Below are 23,835 nucleotides of genomic sequence, written 5' to 3'. Positions count from 1 at the left end.
ACACACCGCATTATGAAGCTGGAGGGGCCGGAGGTGGGGGGGGGGGGAGTGGACTAACGTGTCGGCCCTCAAACTCACTCGTTCATCTGTAAGCGGTTTTCCGGCCTCTCCTACAATGTATGAATGTACTATATAGTTCCGTGGAAGGATGAGTTTTTATTCCAGAAATCATCCCCTAAGGGGGTGGAAGTGAGATAATGAATAATGATAATAGATGTAAGCATTTAATCAAATTGACTGATTACACTATCTAGGCGTTATAGTCGACACATACCAATAGTTGGAACTTACCAATAGTAGATACCTATCAATAGTCGACACCTACCATTAGTAGGCACCTACTAAAAGGCGACACCTACCTATAGTCGACACCTACCAATAGTCGCCACCTACCGATAGTCGACACTTACCAAGGGTTTCTGCCCATCTTCAAAGGCAGCAGTGACTTTCCTTAGATAACAAGTCTCCTTCGAAACATTTACATATCACTAGGATGGTTTCGAATGTGTACGCAAGACATCTTGAATTTTTGTTACGTACAAAAATGACCACCTGTCAACTTTCAATCGAGATTTAATCGAAAAATTTAGTCGATTAATATTCAGTTTAAATAAATTTCAATCGTATGTTAGGTCGACTAATTCAATCGCGATTACGTTTAGACGATTTTTTTTAATCGATTAATTAGTCGATTAAAAAGTTAAGAGATCACCACACATAGGTGCAATTTTACTTGTAAAATAATCCGATTTGAGCAGGACAGGCTAGTTGTAATTTACATCATTTTATACCTGGACTTAAATTTTCGTTCATATATTTAATTTACACGAGTACTGGTCGTTGCGCTTATAATTATGTACATGTACGTGACCACGCTACCATACAATATTTGTACGGGAGCGCTTATGTGTGGCGACCTCTATTGAATTATATGCTCCGTCTAATAGTTGAGGTGATCTGTGGTTGTATGGATTACCTTTCAATAGGCCCACGGCTCAAATAGGGATGTTGACACATTGACTATTATAAAATATTTCAGCAATAAACAATACCAAAACGGAAATATAAAAAGATATTAATCCAAACAAAAAAAGCTTTAAGTTTTTATTTCAATTTACTTAACTCCTAGATTAAATTGTTCAAGGACAACCTAAACTTTAATAAGAAATGAGCTTAACAAAACCATATTTTAATGTATAAAAATAAAAAATGGTAATTGTAGCAACATTGATCTTCTTCTTCTTTTCATCCTGTTACCCCCTAATGGGGTGTAGGGCTCGAACCATTTTCTTCCACTGACTGCAGCACTGGTAACCTCCCCCAACCCCATCCCCAATACACCCAACTCTTGCTCCACGGAACGGAGCCAAGTAGATTTAGGGCGACCATGTTTACGTTTTCCGGGCATCTTCCAGGTCAGGGCCACCTTGGATAGGTGGGTGTCAGGCTTCCTGAGGATATGCCCAATCGAATGCCATTTTCGCGTTTGGATCTCCTTATGTACGGGTGCTTGTCCGGTTAACTACATTGATAGAACTTGGAAAACTGAAATCATATATCACACATACTCTACAGGCCCCGCATTGAATATTGGTGACAGTTGTTAACAAAAATGCCAAATGTACAGTTTTGACCCGCAACTTACTTTATATGTGCCGTTCACGGAATACGTGGTTGCCTTCGGTGCAGTTTGATGGTTGATTATGACCGTTCCATCTCGTGAGAGACCCATGATATGAGGATAACTGAGGTGCTATCTGTTGGTTGCTCCGGCTGTAGATATGACTGGGTGTTGGCCTAGCTGTTTCGTCGTCTTTTGTGTGCCCTCTTAGAATACGACGGTACTTTCGATACAGTGGCGTTGATCTTATTGGTTACACCTGTAAGCCCCCTGTTGCTAGTTGCGGTTATAAATTTATAATGGCTATAACTATAGGTATCAAGATCGCGAGTAGAGACGATGCTATTTTACTCGCAGAATTAAATGACTTTTTGACATATGTTTCCAAAAGTTTGCAACTCACATATTTCTTCCTACCGGTGTAACCATCATAATACTTCATATAGCAGTTCATATCGTCGTTTACAAGTAGTGACTTTCCGTTAAATTGAGGGTCCAAGGCATCCATGACATCGTCGTTAATTGGGTTCCAAACAATTTCTTCATATTTTGTATGTTTTATAGTCCATATGAAGTCTGTAATCAAACGGCAATCAATATTCATCTCGTTGTATGAGATCATACTATATTCTACACGGAATTCGCAAACTTCGTTCTGTCCCGGCTTGTAATTATTGTGATAATGAAGCGATTCGCGGTTTTTTGATACATGTCCAAGATTGTATAGAGCCAGGCCAGTCAGTAGAACATTGAATCGACTTCTAGATGACCTGTACTCATACACGTATTCGGGTAGTATTTCTCTATACACCGGGTAGTGTAGTTGCATACCATTGTGTACATAATATACCTGTTTAGGTGGCTTATAGTGGTAAAGATGTATGTTCGTTGTATGAATGTTGTTATGGTAAATATTGGTCGTGTGATGATTTCTGACATAAATGTCGTTATACGAGGGTTCTACAGGTTTATGGACTACATTTGTCTTTGGAGGAATTGAATTAGAGTGGCTTGGCTTATAACCGCCGCCCGATTGCCCATTTGTAATGGGATAAGTATGTGGCTTTGCACCTGTCGGCTGAGTCTGACCTCCTGAGAGTCCGCTGCCGGCGGGATAAAGTGTTGTCAGCGGTGCTGTTTGCCTATTTTTATTGTTGGTCCCTCCTCCTGAGAGTCCACCGCCTGATTGCCCATTTGTATTGGGATATGTATGTGGCTTTACACCTGTCGGCTGAGTCTGACCTCCTGAGAGTCCGCTGCCGGCGGGATAAAGTGTTGTCAGCGGTGCTGTTTGCCTATTTTTATTGTTGGTCCCTCCTCCTGGGAGTCCACCGCCTGATTGCCCATTTGTATTGGGATATGTATGTGGCTTTACACCTGTCGGCTGAGTCTGACCTCCTGAGAGTCCGCTGCCGGCGGGATAAAGTGTTGTCAGCGGTGCTGTTTGCTTATTTTTATCGTTGATCCCTCCTCCTGAGAGTCCACCGCCCGATTGCCCATTTGTAATGGGATATGTATGAGGCTTTGGCTGAGTTTGCCCTCCTGATAACATTCCCTTGTCTGGGTATGACGGATATTGGTTCAAATTGTTGGTTCCAGAGAGTTTGCCGCCTGTCGGATACGAAGACCGCTGGGTGGATAGTTTTGGAGGTGGAGGTTTCCATATTGTCTTCTGCACTGGTGTATAATATGTTGGTAAAAGTTTTGGCGGCGAATAACGTGGTTTCGAGGGTTTAGACAAATGTAACGGTTTTTGAAATTTAGTTTCCACATGAACAATAATTGACCCACAAATAAGTAACAAACAAAAAAGTCTGAAGTCCGGTGCCATGGCGGCACCCGCGCGTTGTATCGCGGCAAACTAACCCGAATAGTAGCTATCACTTGTAAAGTTCGACACACAATGATCGGTGAAATAAAGTGCTAGTAATTTATGCTCGTTGATGTGTAACCGGTAAACGTAGGTACTTTTCCTGTTACGGGGTTTTACAGTACCATATCCAATGCTTGAACTACCAAATAACTCATGGTTGATAAGTTACCTAACTCATAAAATAATAAATTGACCAAATAAGGTATTATCCGCTTATAAATAACTTTTTATCCTTTTCATTATCGCCACGTTCGCATTTGCGGTTTCAATCGCGTCGACGAGTCGATAATCTATGCCATGAGCTGGCGGTCAAGTGCAAATATACCTACTTTACATCTTATTTGCTGAATTTTGGTACAATTTAACACACAAAGGCCTAACAGAAAAACAACGTATAAAGAAACTCCCTAAATGAAACTATTTTTGTTCAAAACCGACCCTTATCCTAGCTAGGTAATGACCTCAGCTACCAAGGTCGAATCCCGGTATAATTAATACTAGTAGATTGTAAAATAAGGGCGGTATGGATAAGATTATTAAGCGCCAATAGATTTTTTAGATATCGCGGGTTCTGCGACAACGTAGAGCGGACCACATTTGCCGACACCTATTATTACCGACATTGTATACTGGTAGTGCCTTAGATATTTAGTTCGGTCCCGGATTTCTATTTCTTGATCGGGGCGTTGCTTGAACAAGCGTATGCTTAGCTGGTTTGTGTATAGTCTCTGGCGCTGGTATATATTGTTTTGACGAATGGAGCTCTGGTTTTGACGTGTGACGCTTTTCGTTTTTTTTTTCTTTGATGGGGGCGTTACTTGGGCAAGCTTACATACCTATGTTTAACAGGTTTCTCTAGTATCTTGCACCGGTATATATTGGGGTACTATCTCCTTCGAGTGGTTCTCTAGTTTCGAAATATACACTGTTTCAGACGCATATGCGCATCATGCGCGTATGATGGTTTGGTTATGTGTGAAACTTAGTTTCTACATTTACGATAATGTAACAAATAAAAAGAAAACAGAGATTCATATTAACTAAATGAGTAATAATCGTACTACTACTTTCTGTAAAGCTCGTCACACTGCAAGACAGTTTTATTTATTTATTTATTGGGGAAATAAACAGACATAGGCAGATGATACAGAAAAAAGGATATTGGTTTTTACATTATAAGTGCAACCTATATCCTGAGACAATTCCCACTAAGATTTATAAACTAATTATTATAGAAGTGTTAGGTAAAATAGGTACTAAACTAATATTATTACACTGACGATAATATTTAAGCTCAAAGTATTATTTTGTCAATAATACTTTGAGCTTTCCAATATGTTTGTCACAAAGATTCACGGTATTTTTTTTTGCTTTTTTTTTTTTAGAAAACAAACAGCCTTTTACAAATATATCGAAAGTAAATGAACTAAAAATAGGCCTAAAGTTTCCTACGTTAATAAGAAAACTATTACATAGAAATGTAAATTACGCAATTATAAATTACCGGTTTAGTTGTGTATATGATACTCAGGGAACTATTACTAACCATTTCATAAGTAGCCAGATCAATTGCAGGGGCCAAACCATCCCCCAGACCCACATGACCCGATGTGATTAGGTACATGACATGTTGTTGTGTGCATGAACTCTAATGCTGTCACCTACACCCTTCCCACGGAACAATGCGTAAAAATCTGTAGGTATCTACCTAAAATATTCATTGTTTGAGTAAAACATATAGATAATATTGTGGCGAGAGCATATAAAAAATTAAGAATGATTTTGCGCTTTTTTTTTTTTTTTTTTTTTTTTTTTTTTTTTTTTTTTTTTTTTTTATGTAATAGGCTGCAAACGAGCAGACGAGCCGCCTGATGGGAAGCAGTCATCGCCGCCCATGGACATAAGCAACATCGGAGGAGCCACTTATGCGTTGCCAACCTTTGAGAACCCTAAAAACCTGCTTCTTGAAGAACCCCATGTCATAGCGCAAGGGAAACACCTCAGAAGGTAGCTCATTCCACAACTTGCACGTTCTGGGAAAAAACGAGCGAGATGCCCGCGCTTAAGTAAATCATTCAAAAGTACATTCACGTTAGAAGTTTTGTATTACTCTTTCGTCCGTAGTGTTTTGGAGTTTGGAGCCCACATTTTGGCATTCATAAGTCTCGACTTGAAAGGATTCAGATTTTTTTTTTTTGTAAGTCCGTTTATTATAGAACCGGCCGCTATAACTGTGATTATTTTTCGTCAGCAGCTAGACATAGTCTCCCTCCGTTGGAGAAAAGAAGAGCATATCTAGATTATGGGGGTCCAGGCAGGAGGAGTCAAGTGTAAACAGCGGTATAGTCAGTTAAATAATGAACATTTATTGAAATGTATCGTCGTCTTATATACTATTCCTAAACCTACGAAAAAATAGAAAGATAGGTATCTTAGAACTACAGAATCTAATCTACCCTTTGACGTAAATCGCACCTCTCTAGAGTGCGATGGCATATCTTCTATCCCGCTCGCAATCGCCGGTTGCATGAAGTGGGTAGTAGAAAATACAGCAATTCAGGACTACCGCAGAGAATGTCGCTTGCGAGAGTAGCACGCCCTGTCTTCCATCTCGCTCCAACCGCTGCATAAATACGTGCGCGCCGCCTGCGCGCGCCTCAGTTGCGTCCGGCCGTCGATGCGAGCGCATGTCCCATAGCACTCCCTCTCAAGCGAAGCGAACTCGTTTCGTGACTCTGCCCGATCTCGTCACATACGTCTGAGTGTTTGGGCTGGATGCAGGAGTCTGGCTGTCGCTTGTGACGTCTTCATTGTAGATGTAGGCTGGCTTCAGACGCTCTATAGTGACGACAGTAGTTCGTTGTGGCATTTGTATCTTGAAATACTTGTCGTAGCGTTTGAGGACTTCGAACGGGCCATCATATGGTGGTGTGAGCGGGGGTCGCACGGTGTCATTACGCACGAATACGTGAGTGCACGACGCAAGGTCCTTATGCACGAAAGGTCTCCATTGCGTGGCGTGCGTCCGGGTTACAGGAACAAGTGATGACATTATCTCTGACAAACGTCGTACAAACTCTGCATCTTCAATCGTCGACTTTGTAGGTACGAAGAAATCAGCTGGCATGCGTAGTGGGGATCCATACGTCATCAATGCAGGACTTAGGTTGTTATCGCTGCGTAATGCGGCTCGTAATCCAAATAAAACTGTAGGCAGCTCTTCGGACCATCTTGAACTTTCACCCCTTGCCATAAGAGCGGCTTTCAAAGTGCGGTGTAGCCTCTCCACTTGAGAATTCGCCTGAGGGTGGTAGGCAGTGGTACGTATTCTTGTGGTCCCAAGCTTCTTCAGGAGAGCGTTGAAAAGGTTTGACTCGAAGGTACGACCTTGATCTGACGTGATGCGTAGCGGGCATCCAAATCTCGTAATCCAGTGCTCGTACAGGACTTTAGCGACAACTTCAGCTGTTATGTCGCGTACTGGTATTGCCTCGGGCCACTTCGTGCAGCGGTCGATCATTGTGACGCAATATCGATAATCATTTGATATTCTTAGGGGTCCCACGATATCGATATGCAGATGCTCGAAACGCTGAGATGGCGGGAACTCTCCGATAGGTGGAATCACGTGACGATGTATTTTAGCTCGTTGACATCCAATGCATGCTCGAGTCCAAAGTGCGACGTCTCTGTTCATTGCTGGCCAAAAGAACTTAGATGCCATAAGTCTCCTCGTTGCGCGTACACCTGAGTGGCTTATATCGTGTTGCGCTTTGTAGGCCGCATAACGATAAGCGATAGGTAGGTACGGTCGCGGTGTGCCAGTTGAGAGCTCACACGTGATTGGTCGATTGATGGCTGGTAGTGTGACTTCAGTGAACTTCAGATTTTCTTGAGTTTTCAATTTTGTTAGTTCTTCATCGGTGCGCTGGTCGGTGGCTAATTTGTCGAAATCTATTGCGGACGGACATTGTATTTCTTCGATTCTTGATAAGGCGTCAGCGATGTTGTTTTTGTCGCCTGGGATATACTGGATGCTCGAACAAAATTGGCTAATGAAGTGCAGTTGGCGCTCGCGTCTCGGAGTGTCGCTGCTGCTCGGTGCTCGCGTAAGTGCGTGCGTAAGTGGTCTGTGGTCCGTGTAGACGATGACGTCATTGCCTTCTATAAGTCGTCTGAAGTGCTTTACAGCCATGTAAATCGCTAGGAGTTCGCGATCATACACACTGTAGCGGCGTTGCGTCGGACTCAGTGCCTTCGAGAAAAATGCCAGCGGTTTCCAAACATTATCAACTTTCTGTTGGACCAATCCTCCTACGCTGTGGTCTGATGCATCACTCATGATACATAGAGGAGCGCCGTGAACTGGATACGATAGCGTAGTTGCTTCCAATATGCTTTGGCGGCATTTCTTGAAAGCTTCCTCTGACTCGGTGTTCCATTCGATAGGAGTCTTGTCATTTTTCTTGGAGTTGTGCAGATACTTGTTGAGTTGAGACTGAAGTTCCGCTTGATGTGGTAGGCAGTCACGGTAAAAATTTAACATGCCTAGAAATCTTCTCAGCTCACAGACTGTCTTCGGCTTTGGGTAATTCGATATTGCTTCGATCCGCTCTTGAGTGGGACTGATGCCGTCGGGTGATACTTCATAGCCAAGGAAGTTGATTTTTCTTCGTCCGAACTCGCATTTATCGACATTGAGAGTTACGCCGTATTTATCTAGGCGTTCCAGGACTTGTCGAAGCAGTGTTTTGTGTTCTTCTTCATTTTCAGAGGACAGGAGAAGATCATCGACGTAACAGAAACAGCCATCTATGCCTCGTAGAACGTCGTGCATGAATCGTTGGAATGTTTGGCTTGAGTTGCGGAGCCCGAACGTCATTGAGTTAAACTGGAACAACCCGAACGGTGTGATTATTGAAGTTTTCTGCGCGTCTTCTTTGTTCATGGGGATCCAAAAATACGCCATCTTCAGGTCTAATTTTGAAAAAATCTTCTTGTTGTGCAACTGGTACGTAAAATCTTGAATTCGAGGTAAAGGATAGCGATCAGGTTGTGTTACGGCGTTCAGACGTCTATAATCGCCGCAGACACGTAGAGAACCATCTTTTTTCTTGACAACGTGCAGCGGACTTGCCCAGGGGCTGTTTGAGGGTTGACAGATGCCCATTTCCATCAAGCGTTCGAATTCGGCCTTCGCCGCTGCATATTTGTCGGGCGGCAGTGGGCGTGGCCTGGCGAAGAGTGGGGGGCCCGTAGTTTCGATGAAATGCTGCACGTTATGCTTGGCCGGCGTTTTCAAAGACATTGGTCGTAGTACATTAGGATACTGTTTGAGAATCTCGTAGTAGGCTTGATTGCTGCTGATCAAATAGACGGTTTCTTGAGTACTTCGAACTGTTAATGCGTTGACTTGGAGTTTAGTGGTTTTGTCGATGAGCTTCTTTTGATCTAGGTCAGGTAGCAGCTTGTAGTGCCGAAGGAAATCAGCTCCGAGGATTGAGGTCTTGATGGCAGCCACGATAAACGTCCAACGGTAGTCGCGCCGTAGCCCCAAGTTAAGAGTGATTGTTTTCTCTCCATAGGTCTTAATCGGCGTGTCGTTTGCGGCGTAAAGCTTGTAGGTGCTTGATAACTGGTTCTTCTTGTGATGCGACGATAGTACTGATATTTCGGCGCCAGTGTCGACGAGGTAACGTTCTCGAGAGTTGCGATCGATGACACAAAGGCGGTTGCTGACTGGAGGTACACCGAGGCCCGCCAGAGTCGGTGTAGGCATTAGTTTTCCGATGAGCTAGTCTTCTTGCTACACGGCGATTCACATCTTCGTGCTTTGTCTCCGAATCTGAAGTGATAACTGCACAGCCATCCAGGATCACCGGGCTTGCGTGAAGTTCCATGCGCCGACATAGATCTCGAACGGGAACGGCTGCGAGAGCGAAAGGGACGGCGATAGCGTTGCCGGCCGCCGGACCGAAGGGCTGCAATTTCGAGTGTTAAATTGTCGAGCTTCTGGGATAACTTCTCAAAAAATGTGTTTTCGCTGCTTTGCGGGGCTTGAAAATCTGTGGCTCGTGTGACTGCAGCAACGGTGACTGGCTCGGCGTGCTCTAACATCTTGTCGGCCATGGCGGCGAGAATATCTAGCGATGACTCGTTGTTGACAGACAGAACTGTGCGTACTTGTACTGGTAGTTGATTCATCCACATGACCTTCAAACCGTCGTCTGGTACCATATTCTTGCCTAGTTCTCGCATTCGTCTTAAAAGCTGTGTCGGCTTCTGTTCCCCCAGCTCGAGACCGCTGATAAGCTTCTGGAATTGCCTGGATGCAGATTCTTCGTAAACAGAAAGGAGACGAGTTTTCAGCGCGTTGTACTTGCCCGTGGATGGCGGCTTAAGAATGATGTCGCTAACTTGTTGAATATCAGCTGCTTGCATAACGCCGAGTGCATATCTAAATTTCTGGTCATCGCTTGTCTTCAAAGGTTCGACGATAGCTTCAAACTGCGCAAACCATAAACGTGGATGCTCGCGCCAAAACGGTAGTAACTTGGACTGAATGGAGATTCCGGCGAGATCGTAGCTTGATGACGGCAGCTGCAGATGTAGCGAATTCGATGCTGTATTTGGTTCTAGCACGTTTTCTTTCTCCATTTTTCGCTTGTCTTGAGCTCCATCCTCGGTGTCAGACATCTTCTAAGCGTCGACGGGTCACCAAGTATGGGGGTCCAGGCAGGAGGAGTCAAGTGTAAACAGCGGTATAGTCAGTTAAATAATGAACATTTATTGAAATGTATCGTCGTCTTATATACTATTCCTAAACCTACGAAAAAATAGAAAGATAGGTATCTTAGAACTACAGAATCTAATCTACCCTTTGACGTAAATCGCACCTCTCTAGAGTGCGATGGCATATCTTCTATCCCGCTCGCAATCGCCGGTTGCATGAAGTGGGTAGTAGAAAATACAGCAATTCAGGACTACCGCAGAGAATGTCGCTTGCGAGAGTAGCACGCCCTGTCTTCCATCTCGCTCCAACCGCTGCATAAATACGTGCGCGCCGCCTGCGCGCGCCTCAGTTGCGTCCGGCCGTCGATGCGAGCGCATGTCCCATAAGATCTTATACCTTTAAAGAAGCAATTCTTGTAAATTTATATATTTCGGGGATCTCTGAGACGGTGTCGGTGGCGGCTATCCCAACGTTCCTTGCGTTTTAGAACTCCAGGGTTGTGCCGCAAAGATGGAAAATAGTCTGACATTGGTTTCATGGCAGAAGGGTCGGTGCCTCTTGTGTGATGCGACATGCGTCACATGCGTCAGTATATTTGCACCGGTTAGCTCCGCTTACTCAGTCGCGGAGTATGAGACATGCCAAGTACTCAGCCCTGGAGCTAATGTACGGCTCTGTGCCAGTTGCAGTCAAAGGGATTTGGGTTGGCGGCTGAAGGAGATGGGGTGGGACCCTCGGTCCGGATCATACCTGGTCCAACAGATCTCATTGGGCTATTCAGCGTGGTAACGTTGCCAGTGTGATGGGGACATTTGAGCCAGCCGTCACGATTCGTGACGGTTATTTTAATTGGTTTAAATTATTATTTAAAAATGACGAAGCCTGTTCCGGATATCATCATTGGTATGTTTGGGACGAAGCGTGTTGCAAACACATAGACAAATTAATAACCTAGAAAAGCACATAGAATACCATTATCTCAGGAATTAATCTTCTAAGGGGCTGCAATATGGGATTCCTAAGCTCTCATCTTTAATACATACCACACCTAAGACTATGCGGGACTCCTCTAAATAAAGTCAAATTTAAGTATCTGGGTCACTGGGTTACGGAAGATTTGAGTGATAACTTGGACATGGAACGTGAGCGTAGGGCGTTGTCAGTCAGATGCAACATGTTGGCGCGTAGGTTTGCACGGTGTACGAAACAAGTCAAGGCGACGCTGTTCACGGCTTACTGTCAATCTTTTTACACCTGCAGCCTATGGGTCAACTACACGCATTATTACGGGGTTCTGATGGGGTTGCCTCGTTTCTGTAGCGCCTCGGGGATGTTTGCCGATGCCGGAATAGATGGATTCCATGCTATCATGCGAAAGAGGTGTGCTTCAACCTTGAGCAGGATACGGGGCAGCCTCAATAGAATCTTAAGCGTTGTCTCAGACACGTGGGACAGCCCCCTAATAAGACACTGGCTTTGTCTGCATGCGCCAGTTCCTTATGTTCCAGCTCATAGGCTAAGTTAGTTTATTTTTCTTTTTTAGTTTTATTGTATTATTTAGTTTTAATAATATCAACTCTAACTTTAAGTATACTTAGTAATAATTATGCTAACCCCGATGGACTTTTATGTTTGAGATAAACGATTTTTTTTTAATTGTGTGGAATTCTAACAGCGGTCATAATTTGATGTTTCAGGGATGGTAAACATTTTTTCCTGTACATTGTCAAATATTTTTATATGAGGTTAATATTTTTTACATGAACCCTTATTTAACTGAAAAATTTCACAGTGAGCAGTTCTCGTGAAAGAAATTACTCAACGAACTATAACAAATAGAAAAATCAAATAAGACGGGCAAAGGAGAGCAAACACATTCGCACGTTGACAGCTGAACGACATGAGTCATGACGTAAACAATTTTGCAATTTGTTTGAAATGGAGGGTAGATGTAAGAGAACACTCTCACATCACGGCCACGTTTATGAATTATGATATATGAAAGCCTAAAATCTAAAGACAATTATTTTTCACCCCAGAAAAATACCTGATATTTTCTCACGTCCAAATAGTGCACTTTAATAACACTATTTTTGTTTTCACGAATAAAATATAATGATGGTTGTAAGTAAAAATAATAATGTCAAAATGTATTTCCATTATTTTATTTTGGCTTGTAATTCTCACTACAAATATAAGGAGTATTTTTTGCATGGTATCATCAGGAAATGTCAGAATTCCGCGCAATAAAGAACCAAGGTTTATGTTGCTAGAAGCAATCAGTATTTTAGAATCTGCAATTAAAAATACAGACTTATAAAGTACAATTTAATATAATATGTCCAAATAAATGCATTGTTCAAAAAGCAAAAAAAAAAGAAACACAAGTATATATCACTTTCACAAAAAAATACAAACTCTTAAATACTATAGGTATATAGTTTCTTAAAATGCTAAACTAGATTTAAAATAATAAGGTTTCTGTAATATCAGTAACTTGTTATTGAACCAAGTTTATTGATAAAACTTTTCAAACAATTGAGTAAACAGTAGGTAAAATATAGTGTTAACATGACATAAACCTTACTGCCAACATGTAAGGTGTATTAAAGGCCAGTAAATAGTGTTGCTTTTAGTACCTATTTATATTGTCAGATATAGTCGAATTTACGTTACAAGTAAAAACTTGTTACTAATTATTACTTTTATACTTATTGTATTGTAGAGTTACTAAGTGAAGTAATTGTAATTAAACGTATTTGAAGAGACCCGGGAAAAAACGATGACTGGTCATTTTATGACAAAGAGATCTTTACTTTTTACATTCAAACCACGTTATCATTATAACTGTGTATCTTTAAATAAAATTGAGAACTACACAGTTAAAATTAATTGATGATTTTAAAATAATGCAAAAAACTAATATTATTCGTATAGCTTTTTCCATTGGCATTTCATTTACCTATTATACAATAATAGTAAGTTCACTTGCTTAAACTTAATACTTTTACTAATCAATAATAATCTTAACGACTTAGCAGCAATAAGTAACTAATGCGGAAATAGCAGTTTCAAAAACGATTTATCATGTCTACCGGCGAATACTCTCTTAACGGCCTAGGACGGAGGTCTAACGATGGAACACTGTTATTATTCACGTTTTTCGTACTCTGAATTCAAAACCAGATAAATTGAACAATTCATCGTCATATACACCAGTTATAAATTTATAGCTGCTACAAATATAGGTATCAAGATGGCAAATAGAGACGATGCTATTTTACTCGCCGAATTAAAAGACTTTGTGACATATGTCTCCAGAAGTTTGCAGCTCACATATTTCGTCTGAGGCGTAGGGAAAGAGTAACCGTCATAATACTTCATGTAGCATTTCATGCCTTCGTTTACATGTAGTGGCTCACCGTTAAATCGAGGATCCAAGGCGTCCACGACAACGTCGTAACTTGGGTTCCAAATTAACCTAGCCAACGTACCGTCAGAAAGTAAAACTTGGATCACATTTGGTTGCACCTGATTCGGCTGTGATCCAACTAAAGTACCATCAGGTAATAGAAATTGCCCATAATTTGTTTTTTTGACACTCCTTATGAAATCTGTAATCAAACGGCAATCAATATCCATCTCGTCATATGAGTTCACATTGTATTGTACACCGAATTTACAAACTTCGTACCGACTCGGGTTGTAATAATTATGATAATGAAGTGATTCGCGGCTTTTTGATACATGTCCAAGATTATATAGAGCCAGGCCCGTCAGTAGAACATTGAATCGACTTCTAGATGACCTGTACTCATACACGTATTCGGGTAGTTTTTCTCTATACACCGGATAGTGTTGAACCATATCATTGTGTACATAATGGACGTGTCTAGGCGGCTCATAGTGGTAATGATGTACGTTTGTTGTATGAATGTTGTTATGGTAAATATTGGTCGTGTGATGATTTCTGACGTAAATGTGGTTATACGAGGGTTCTACGGGTTTATGGACTACATTTGTCGTTGGAGGGAATGGATTGTTGTTGCCTGGTTTAAAACCGCCGCCCGATTGCCCATTTGTATTAGGATATGTATGTGGTTTTGTCGCTGTTGGCGGAGTCTGACCTCCTGAGAGTCCACTGCCGCCGGGATAAAGTGTTGCTTGCGGTGCGGTTTGCTTATTTATATTGTTCGTCCCACCTCCTGAGAGTCCGTTGCCGCCGGGATAAAGTGTTGCCTGCGGTGCGGTTTGCTTATTTATAATGTTGGTTCCACCTCCTGAGAGTCCGTTGCCGCCGGGATAAAGTGTTGCCTGCGGTGCGGTTTGCTTATTTATATTGTTGGTCCCACCTCCTGAGAGTCCGCTGCCGCCTGGATAAAGTGTTGCCTGCGGTGCGGTTTGCTTATTTAAATGGGTGGTTTTATCTCCCGAGAGCCCGCTGCCGCCGGGATAAAGTGTTGACTGCGGTGCAGTTTGCTTATTTATATGGGTGATTTTATCTCCCGAAAGCCCGCTGCCGCCGGGATAAAGTGTAGACTGCGGTGCAGTTTGCTTATTTATATGGGTGGTTTTATCTCCAGAGAGCCCGCTGCCGCCGGGATAAAGTGTAGACTGCGGTGCAGTTTGCTTATTTATATGGGTGGTTTTATCTCCAGAGAGCCCGCTGCCGCCGGGATAAAGCGTTGACTGCGGTGCTGTTTGTTTATTTATATGGGTGGTCCCACTTCCTGAGAGTCCGTTGCCACCAGGATACGATGGCTGTTGGGCTAGTGGTTTTGGAGATGCCTGAGGCAATGGGTTATACCCACGTTTGGCAGGCGGAGCACTAGTCACTGATCCTGACAGTCCGTCGCTTGGATACCCATGGCCTTGGTTTCCTGTGTTTTTGTTTGTTGGCTGCGTTGCATGAACATCCGCATGCCTCACTGGTTTTGATATTGTCTCATGCACTGGTGAATGGTGTGTTGACGGGTGAAGTTCTGGTTTCGACGGTTTATTCGTCGAATGATGAGTCAATTTTGACGATTTGTAAGATTTCGTTTCCACATTAACAAAAATTGTGCCACAAATGAGCAACAAACAAAAAAGCCTAAAGCCCGGCGCCATGGCGGCGCCCGCGCGAGTGTATCGCGACGCACTTGCCCGAATAATACGCGAGCTCCAAACAGACACTAGACAGTGACCTTCAACTAATTTTAGACAGCGCACAAAAAAAAAACACATGTCTGTTTGAATGATAAGCGGTACATAGATTGCTATTTAAAGGATTATTTTACTATAGTCTGTTTTTTTAACTATAACGTATTACATCATATATTTACTATGTAAGAAACATGAGCGTTCCATCCTATTTCTTATGGAATAAAAATACAGTCCATATCAAAATGCTTATATTAGGACGTTGAACTTGATTTTTAGCGTTGTGATTGATAAACACAGGTTCTTGAGGTTCTGTCAATTGCAGTATTAATAATGTTTTGTAGCTTCCACTTATTAAGTGCGATACACATTGATCGTTCAATTATAACGTGGCAATCTATCTAGAACCGGTAAATGTACTTTTTCATTTTACGGGATTTTACAGCACCATATCTCATTCTTGAACTATTTCTATTAAACAAAAATGTTCTCTAGACGTCATATAATAAGTTAGCAAGCCCACCAGTTGCCGAGGCTGGAATCGAACCTGCGTCCTCTGCATTCGCGGCAGATGCCAAACCACTTGGCCACCGGAGGTCACATTTTCTTTCGTCATCTAAAATGTGTGTGTGTGTGTGTGAGATGACATGAAACGAACGCGAGTGAACGATGAGATGACGGGTGACAGAAAGATATGGAAGGAAAAGACATGCTGCGCCGACCCCAAATGAATGGGATAAGGGCAAGCGAATGATGATGATCTAAAATTTCAGTTTACTCGTTAATCCTTTTATCAACGTTGACGAATTTCTCTAAGGATATCAGAGAACCTTTTCATAGTTGCTAACTAAGGATATAGGTATAACCTAAGTAATGTACCACGGCAATAGTGGACCCGGTTAGATATATAGTAGTGTGACTACTTAAAAACACAAATCAATAAAATATTTAAATAAAATACATGGCTTATTTTCAGCACTTGTTCCCTAGTTGTATCGCGAATCCTGTCCGCTGTATATATATCAATGCTCGTTCAGTTAATAATTAATAATCTTGTAGCTCGCGTATAACATGGTTCCTTTTACAGCAACAAGGCATGGTGCAGCACGGGCAGTTCACCGGCGCCCCGCAGATGGGGCAGCAACTGGCGCGCCCGCTGCAATTCCAGCACCACATGCAGTTCGCACAGGTAACAAGCAGTTAATATAGGAAAGCCTGATTGAAAAGAGATGCAAGCCTTGCAAATATCCCTTTGAACGCCAATGACGTCACCTGTCGCGTGCAGTTAGGTAAAACTTAGTATTAACCTTCGTGCATACCGACAAGGTCCACAATGACGAAAGTCGATGCAGTCAGAAATAAATACTACGTATTATCACCATATTCACGATTAGTTTAGGATTGCAGTTAGTAATATTGATGACGCACCGATTCCTATGCCTTGCCGCGTCTGGAAGCTTCTTCTGCGATAAAATATACGACACAAAATACAAATAGATATCCTTTCCTGACTACAAAATTTTAATGGTCTAATATTACATACTATATCAATACTTAGAACTACAGACTAATACACGTAGCTTAAACCATAAAACGTGGTAAGTTTAAGACTACATACATCGACAGAAAAGTAGTTTTCGCCTTTATAAAAGTTCTCGTATTTATTGCATGCATTTTCTAAACTTTTGGGAGCATAATAAGACAAATGAGAACCTATTTCAGTGAATGTTTGTTTTTGTGTATGTTCCTTGTGATATTATTTAACAATGTTTTTTTTTACCGCACAGGGCGGTGCAAGCAGCGTAAACTCGGCGAGCATCGTCAATGCCATGCAGGCGCAGGTCCGTATTTTATTATTATTCTAATCCCGCCTACTACCGCCTACGACTGACCTATGTCTCACCTAGTTCGACAAATTGTATTTTATGCATTTGCAAATAAGTTTGGTTTAATGATGGGTTTTTAAAAGTTGTTTGCATTGTCTGGATTTTAATGAGTAGAAATAGCATCTCTCAATCTATCAACTATAACAATCGAACGATTAAAACCAATTTAAATAAGTAAAGTTCTTTTTTTTTTATATAATATATCCTGCAAATTACATCTACGTATTTGGTAGCACCAAAATCATGGCGCATCCATATATCTATCTCATGTGTAACGTAAAGTAAATGTCACGAAAACTATCGCTGTTCACGCAACCCCACACGTAACTAGACAGTTACTGGGGAGACCGTGTGGATGTCATTGAGTAATAATGGTACAGGTGAAGGCGGCCATGCAGGCCGGACGCAACATCGCGCCGGGCACGCGGCTCGTGGGCGCGGACGGCGCCGTGGGCGTCGTGCGGCACGACCGCACCGTGCAGCTCCACACACTGCCGCACTCAGGTACGTGTTGGCTAGGTCATGTACACACACAAGGCGTGGCGCCAATTCTATGCGTGAGTGCGATAACGAGCGGTTGCATACTAAAATCGCGGGCGTACATAGGCTACGGATACTGCCTACCATTGCTTGTTTGCCACCCACGTAGTATTAAAAAAAAGTTTTTTTTTTATCTACATATTTAAAAGGAGCCTTTGTCAATGAGACATGTCGGCCCCGTTGGGCCTCTACATTACAGTTTCAATGTGTTACGAGTTGTCAAAAAAACTGTACACACGAATTTCGCAGTTTTAGACAGGGGTTCCGCCAATATCGTGTGAATAACCCCAATATCAGTTACTTCAAATAGTTGCAGCTAGGGGTTATGCAGTAACTGATATTAACCTTGATAAAAAAAAGTTGCTGTACGACTCGTTGTGCGCCGCGGCGGTTAAAACCGGACGTGTCCTTTAGGGCCGGTTGCACCAAACACAGTTGACGGACTGACTAATGCCACTCAGCAGTGAACTATGAGACTTCCCATGCAATAAAATTTAGCGAAATCTTTAACGGTGTTTTGTGCAACCTACCCTGAGGCTTCCGCTCTAGACGGCCTTCACAAGGTCGTCTCATTCATATTCAAATTCGGGTAGAACAACAACATTACGTAATCAATTTATTCAGTAATATTCTGAATATTTAATAAACCCGTATCTCCACTTCTTGATTTATTGTTTTAGGTTACTACTGTTTTAGGAACTAGCGACCCGCCCCGGCTTCGCAGGGGTTACACAAAACCTTACAAATTTTACACTTAAACTTCCTCAAGAATCACTATAATGATAGGTGAAAACGGCATGAAAATCCGTTCAGGAGTTTTTGAGTTTATCGCGACCATACAGACATACTTTGTTTTATAAGGTGTAGTTTACATCACATTGAGTAAATGGACGCCGTTTCGTGGAGGATACGAAACGGACCAATGTGGGTCTCAGTCTCACTCATCTCAAACCTTAACGTTAAGAGGGAAGAATACCACGTGATCCATACAAAAAAAGAAAACGTTTTTCCACTTCTCTATATTTTTCATTCTCCATGATTTTATTGTTATTGAGACAATGAAAAACTAGGTTTATAGGTTTACCTTTTTTTTATTTGCAAAACAAAAAGGAGTTTTTTTATTGCGGTGATTTAGGTGAATATATAGGTCATAGTGAGCAACTTTGACTATGGGACCAACCCCGAAGCCGCGAAATAAAAATTATCTGTTTCATACATTTTGGCTGTCTGACCTTGACATTTTCTATGGGAGAGTAAATTGTTTTTTCGCGATTTCGGGGTTGGTCCCAGAGTCAAAGTTGCTCAGTGTGACCTATATATGCACCTCGTAAATTATTGCAGGTGACTAAATAAACACCCTGTATTATGCTGAAGCGATCGACATCAAAATCAAAATGATTTGTTAAGATTAAGTTAGTGGAAAACATTTTCTTCTGAAATGGAATTTCATAGAAAAAATACCGTTATTTCGCTAGGATCGCAAAGCTATTCTTCCCTCTCAAAGTGTTAGTGCTAAACGTTTACACAGAGTTTGTGTATACAGCGACAGTGGGTGCTGGCGTTTCTCGGCCGCCACCGCCACCGCCGTACCCCGGCACGCTGCGTCAGCCTCAACCGCCCCCGCCACCGTACCCACAGGTACGTGCCCGAACAAAGCTGCAAACAACAACATTAGCTATTTGTTGCCACACGTTCCAAATGACTACTATTACTTTTACTTGTAAAATGTTTAGATACCCTCACACTAGCTTCTTTTGAGCGCCGGCGTCTAGTCAGTGGCTTACTAAGCGTGGGCCGGGTCTCATTAGTCATTTCTCAATATGAGTGTGTTGTCATGGCAACCCACTAGGTCTGAAAATCGTCTTATATCGTTTTAGAAATGAGCCCCTAAATAAAACCTTCATTCCTACAATTACTCTAATTTATGATTTACGAGCGAGCGTGTGTAAACAATTAGCTTGATTCAAAGTGATTTGACCTGCTGACTGGTGCTAGTAACTATAAATTAAGACGACTCGGAGCTTTGTATGGCGGCGTTGCGCGAACAAGATCTTTTTACGATCCACATCAAAATTTTGGGGTTTTACTAAAGTCAAAGGATTATAAACCTTATATAAAGTGGTTACAGTCTATATTTATATGTCAGCGCCTACCAGCGAGCAGCCGCAAACGCGATGCTTGATGCGGCGCTGCCTTATAAAAATGGAATGTAACTACTGTATAGAAGGGTCAAATTCCCTTGATTGTTGTAAATCGCGGCCTTACTCGAGTCTAGCCGTTTGATGTGTGCATTAAAATGGCAGAACGCGAATCGACGCAAATCGCGCCATTAACTTAGGCCAGATATACACTAGAAGTTTTACTTACAAAGGACGCAACTAATGACATGACAATAATTATGCCCAATTATATTGTACAGTCCATGCGTCCTTGTGGGGCTTACTTCGAGTATAAATTTAGCCTTTTCCGCTGAACGCAGCCATGCACTGATCCGTACGTTCTACACCTAAATTGTTTTAAGTCAATATATTGTAACCAGTCGCCAAATCGAGTCACTCTAACATTCAAATAATCGATTCCCTAGTTAACATAGAAACTAAATGTAAACATGTTAATTTTCCACTTACAAACTGAATGATACTTGCGAATCAGTAAAACTTACTAATGAAGTAATGCTAGCATTAATAAGTTCATCTTGGAGGATTTTGATACATTGTCGTGCATGCAGTAATATTTTTATCTACATGTTTTTGATTGAATTTGTTCGACGTAGACGCTTTCTGATAGTACGAGTACTTTGTTGTACGTCGAATCAAGTTTGATTGCTTTAAATGTATGCCGTACAAGCTTGGGTTCACATCGTGTCACTGTTGATGTTATGTTGGCTGTCACACGATAATCGCCCCTTAATGTGAACCGATAAAGACGATGTTCATTTTCCGCTTCCGTTCCGATCTCATCGCAGACGTGAGAATCGAGAGACCCTAGCAATATTAAAATGTCTACATATTGGTGGCGGTTCGTACGGTGTATATACACTTCCAAATTTAAAAGCGCTTGTTCCATTGACAAGCTTAGAAGACTAATATTGCATGGGTATTTTGATATCGCCATTAATCTATACGAGTTTTTTTATTAGCTGTCCTATAAGCTTATTTTTATTTGTTCGAAATTATTTCGAAACATTGTGCCATTAAAACCCCCGACAAATAAGGAAAACAAGAGAAGGTAATTTGCTAACTACATGTTTAAAATATAACAGGAAAGTTCAACACGATTGTTAAACAACGTACGAATATCAAAACCACAAGTATTAATTAAATCACGTTTATTATAATTTAATGCTTCTAAAACTATAGCATTTAAATAAACAGACTCTCAGATATGTGTCCGATGATAAAATAACGAACAAGATAATAAAGAAAGGAGAAAATAAATGTATCTTTTACTTAACTTTTCATCATGCTATAGACGGTTCTATACTCATTCCACATGGGGTTAGATAGGACAACGAATATTAATAAGCGGTGAATAGAAAACGGCACGCACGCGTGATATGATAGTTAATCAACGAACACAAAAATAAGTTCATCAAAAATAAGATGCTAGTAAAATTTTATACGTGTTTCAATAAAGGACGAATAGGAACACATTAGCAGGAAATTAAAAAGGGTACAACGGTTATATCAAACCAGATAGATAAAATAGTACATTACGATACAAGTGCGAAAAATAGGAAATTCGAAACGAGTGGTGATAAATTAAAACACGACCGAAGGGAGTGTTTTAAATCGACACGAGTTGCGAATTACCTATTCGCACGTGTATCGTACAACGTTTTACAGTACATATGGCCCTTTAAATGTTCGACACTGTAACGTAATATGCTAATTTTCGCACTAGTGCGGTAAAGTAGCACCATATGTACTGTAAAAATTATGATTAAGGGGCGAATAGGATCACGATGGCGGTTAAAAAAACTCGTATGTCGTACGCGTAGTTGGCGATGATGTTGGTTGCATGTCGGTGATCGATGGTTGTTGGGCAGGTGCCCTATGAAGCGGCGGACTGGGGCGACTGGCTGCATCGACGCCCGCTGCTGCTGCAGGTCAGACCACCCGACCCCGTCACCCCGTCCCTACCTGACCTGTGATCCTCCACATCCTACACGGTACTGCTACGCGCTCAACTGAACACGAATGTAATAGTAGTTTTGCAACTGGCGCATAATGAGAGGTCTTAAAATATGAGTGTGGTTTTATGAGTTTCATTATGAGATCACACGAGTATTTTAAGGCCTAATGTTATACATACAGTTGCATACCATAGTTTTTCTTCGATAGTGTGATAATATAATTTTAACATTTTAATAATGATAGGATACCCGACATAAGCCTCCTTACCGCAATCTTAAAACGTATGTTGGTTTTTCGTGGATATTATGTGAACCGATTTAAAAAAATATTGAAAGAAGGTGTCTTTAGTGTGATCTGAAAGAAATTTCAAGAATAAGAAAGGGGGTTAAATTGCAAATTAAATTTGTAAATGTTTTTTGATAATTAAAAAAAAAAGCAAGATTGTAATTATATTTTTCCTGTAATGACACCCCACTTGACCTAGTAAACTTTTAAATTTGGCCCCTCTTCATATCGGACATTTTCCATAGTCAATAAAATAAAAATACTTTCAATGTGTCTGGGCTAGCGTTGGTCATAACTATGCCAAATTTCAAATCGATAGATTAAATAGTTCTCAAGATATTTCGCAATGTGACAGACGGACGGACAGAGTCGCACCATAAAGGTTCTTTTTGTACCTTTTTGGTACGGAACCCTAAAAACTGTGCCGTAAAATTGTATCTAAGATCAAAATCCAGAACGATACTGGATGACAGAATGGTTATGACGGTTATAAAGTATACATTTCTTTCAATACATTTGTCAGATTACAATACTGATTACAAAACAGGGTTATCACACTAGTGCGATCCACACACTGCTCCGCCGTGCGAGCAAGACATCTCTATGTACATATATATCTTCCGTTTGCACACCGGTGCCGATTACCATCCAATGTGAACACCGCTTAGTCGGCACACTTGACTACAATAAAAACTTCAAAACAATCCCATCGCGTTGGGTATGGTTATATGTGCATTAGTAAATTTTGACAATTTTGTACCTTATTCTCTATTTTTTTTTATTATTATTTGTATCGATACAGTATGGGGTTATCTCGTGTAATAAAGTACAATTTCGAACGATTTTCCACATTCATATACTCATATGGACTTTAAGTAGTAGGCTAATCAAAACTACTTCGCACTGGTTTAGTAATCCAAAAAGGATCTTCAGTCAAAAAGTAGCGGTAAAAAATCTAGAGTAGAGGTTAATTTTTTGGTTGAATTAGTAGGTTCGTAAATATTCTGCGGTTTAGCCCTTACCGGGATTTGAAGCCAGGACCATTGGCTTCATAGGCAGGCTCACTACCGACTAGGCCAAACCGGGCGTCAATATTTGATAATAATTGATTTATGATCCTTCTTTGGTGCTAATAACCGTTATAGAATGATGACGCCAAAACGCGCGGTTAAAACGCTTAAAAATTAGCCCAGATACAGTTATAATAATAGTGCTAATTCTAGACATTATATATTGATAAATGTAGTAATAGACGTCCTAACGAATGTGCAAAGCCCGGAGCGGTCACCTTGAGGCATCATGTGTAGCTGCTATTTTCATTCTGCGTTTTCCTTTTCATTGAATTTGGCACACGACTATTATTCTCTGTCGTTTCCGACATTCTGTACATATGTTTCATGCACTTTTCCCATAATAATTTGACCTCGTGTATTTCTACAAACAAAAAAAAAACAGTGTTTTATGTCTGTTCATACTACATGTGAAACATATAAGTTATACTGAATGACTTTTACTATGGTACTTTACCCGGAGTCGCGAAAGAAAGTTGCTTTTCATACATTTCAGTGATTATAATTTCGAAGTTTTAACTCACCCAAGGCTTTTTCCAATTCGTGATG

At 41.2% G+C, this 23,835-nt stretch overlaps 4 protein-coding genes across 4 annotated transcripts in view; 1 reads left to right on the top strand and 3 right to left on the bottom strand.

The window, feature by feature from the left end:
• LOC133520763 (GTP-binding protein SAR1b) overlaps nt 1–23,835 on the bottom strand; it is a 356,904-nt gene that overhangs the window by 294,234 nt on the left and 38,835 nt on the right. The gene's annotated exons all lie outside the window — the stretch shown is intronic.
• Nucleotides 1–23,835, top strand: part of LOC133520766 (histone-lysine N-methyltransferase 2C-like) — a 91,902-nt gene that overhangs the window by 42,605 nt on the left and 25,462 nt on the right. Inside the window, exons 36-40 of the mRNA XM_061855403.1 lie at nt 16,457–16,558; nt 17,157–17,210; nt 17,636–17,759; nt 19,339–19,433; nt 21,844–21,903. Of these exons, the coding sequence (XP_061711387.1) occupies nt 16,457–16,558; nt 17,157–17,210; nt 17,636–17,759; nt 19,339–19,433; nt 21,844–21,903 (435 nt within the window). The remainder of the gene's footprint in view (nt 1–16,456; nt 16,559–17,156; nt 17,211–17,635; nt 17,760–19,338; nt 19,434–21,843; nt 21,904–23,835) is intronic.
• LOC133520749 (uncharacterized) lies at nt 47–5,278 on the bottom strand. Its single transcript, XM_061855377.1, has one exon. It carries the CDS (start codon nt 3,450–3,452, stop codon nt 1,908–1,910), a length of 1,545 nt encoding a protein of 514 aa, XP_061711361.1. The 5' UTR covers nt 3,453–5,278; the 3' UTR covers nt 47–1,907.
• Nucleotides 12,377–15,516, bottom strand: LOC133520746 (uncharacterized). Its single transcript, XM_061855371.1, has one exon. It carries the CDS (start codon nt 15,451–15,453, stop codon nt 13,447–13,449), a length of 2,007 nt encoding a protein of 668 aa, XP_061711355.1. The 5' UTR covers nt 15,454–15,516; the 3' UTR covers nt 12,377–13,446.

Source organism: Cydia pomonella, chromosome 8, assembly GCF_033807575.1.
Source record: "Cydia pomonella isolate Wapato2018A chromosome 8, ilCydPomo1, whole genome shotgun sequence".
NCBI classification, from domain to species: Eukaryota; Metazoa; Arthropoda; class Insecta; order Lepidoptera; family Tortricidae; genus Cydia; species Cydia pomonella.
This window is presented reverse-complemented; position numbering and strand designations above follow the sequence as displayed.

Excerpts from the sequence above, each read along its gene's own strand:
- LOC133520749 (XM_061855377.1), bottom strand. The coding sequence starts at position 3,452 with ATGGCACCGGACTTCAGACTTTTTTGTTTGTTACTTATTTGTGGGTCA.
- LOC133520746 (XM_061855371.1), bottom strand. The coding sequence starts at position 15,453 with ATGTGTTTTTTTTTTGTGCGCTGTCTAAAATTAGTTGAAGGTCACTGT.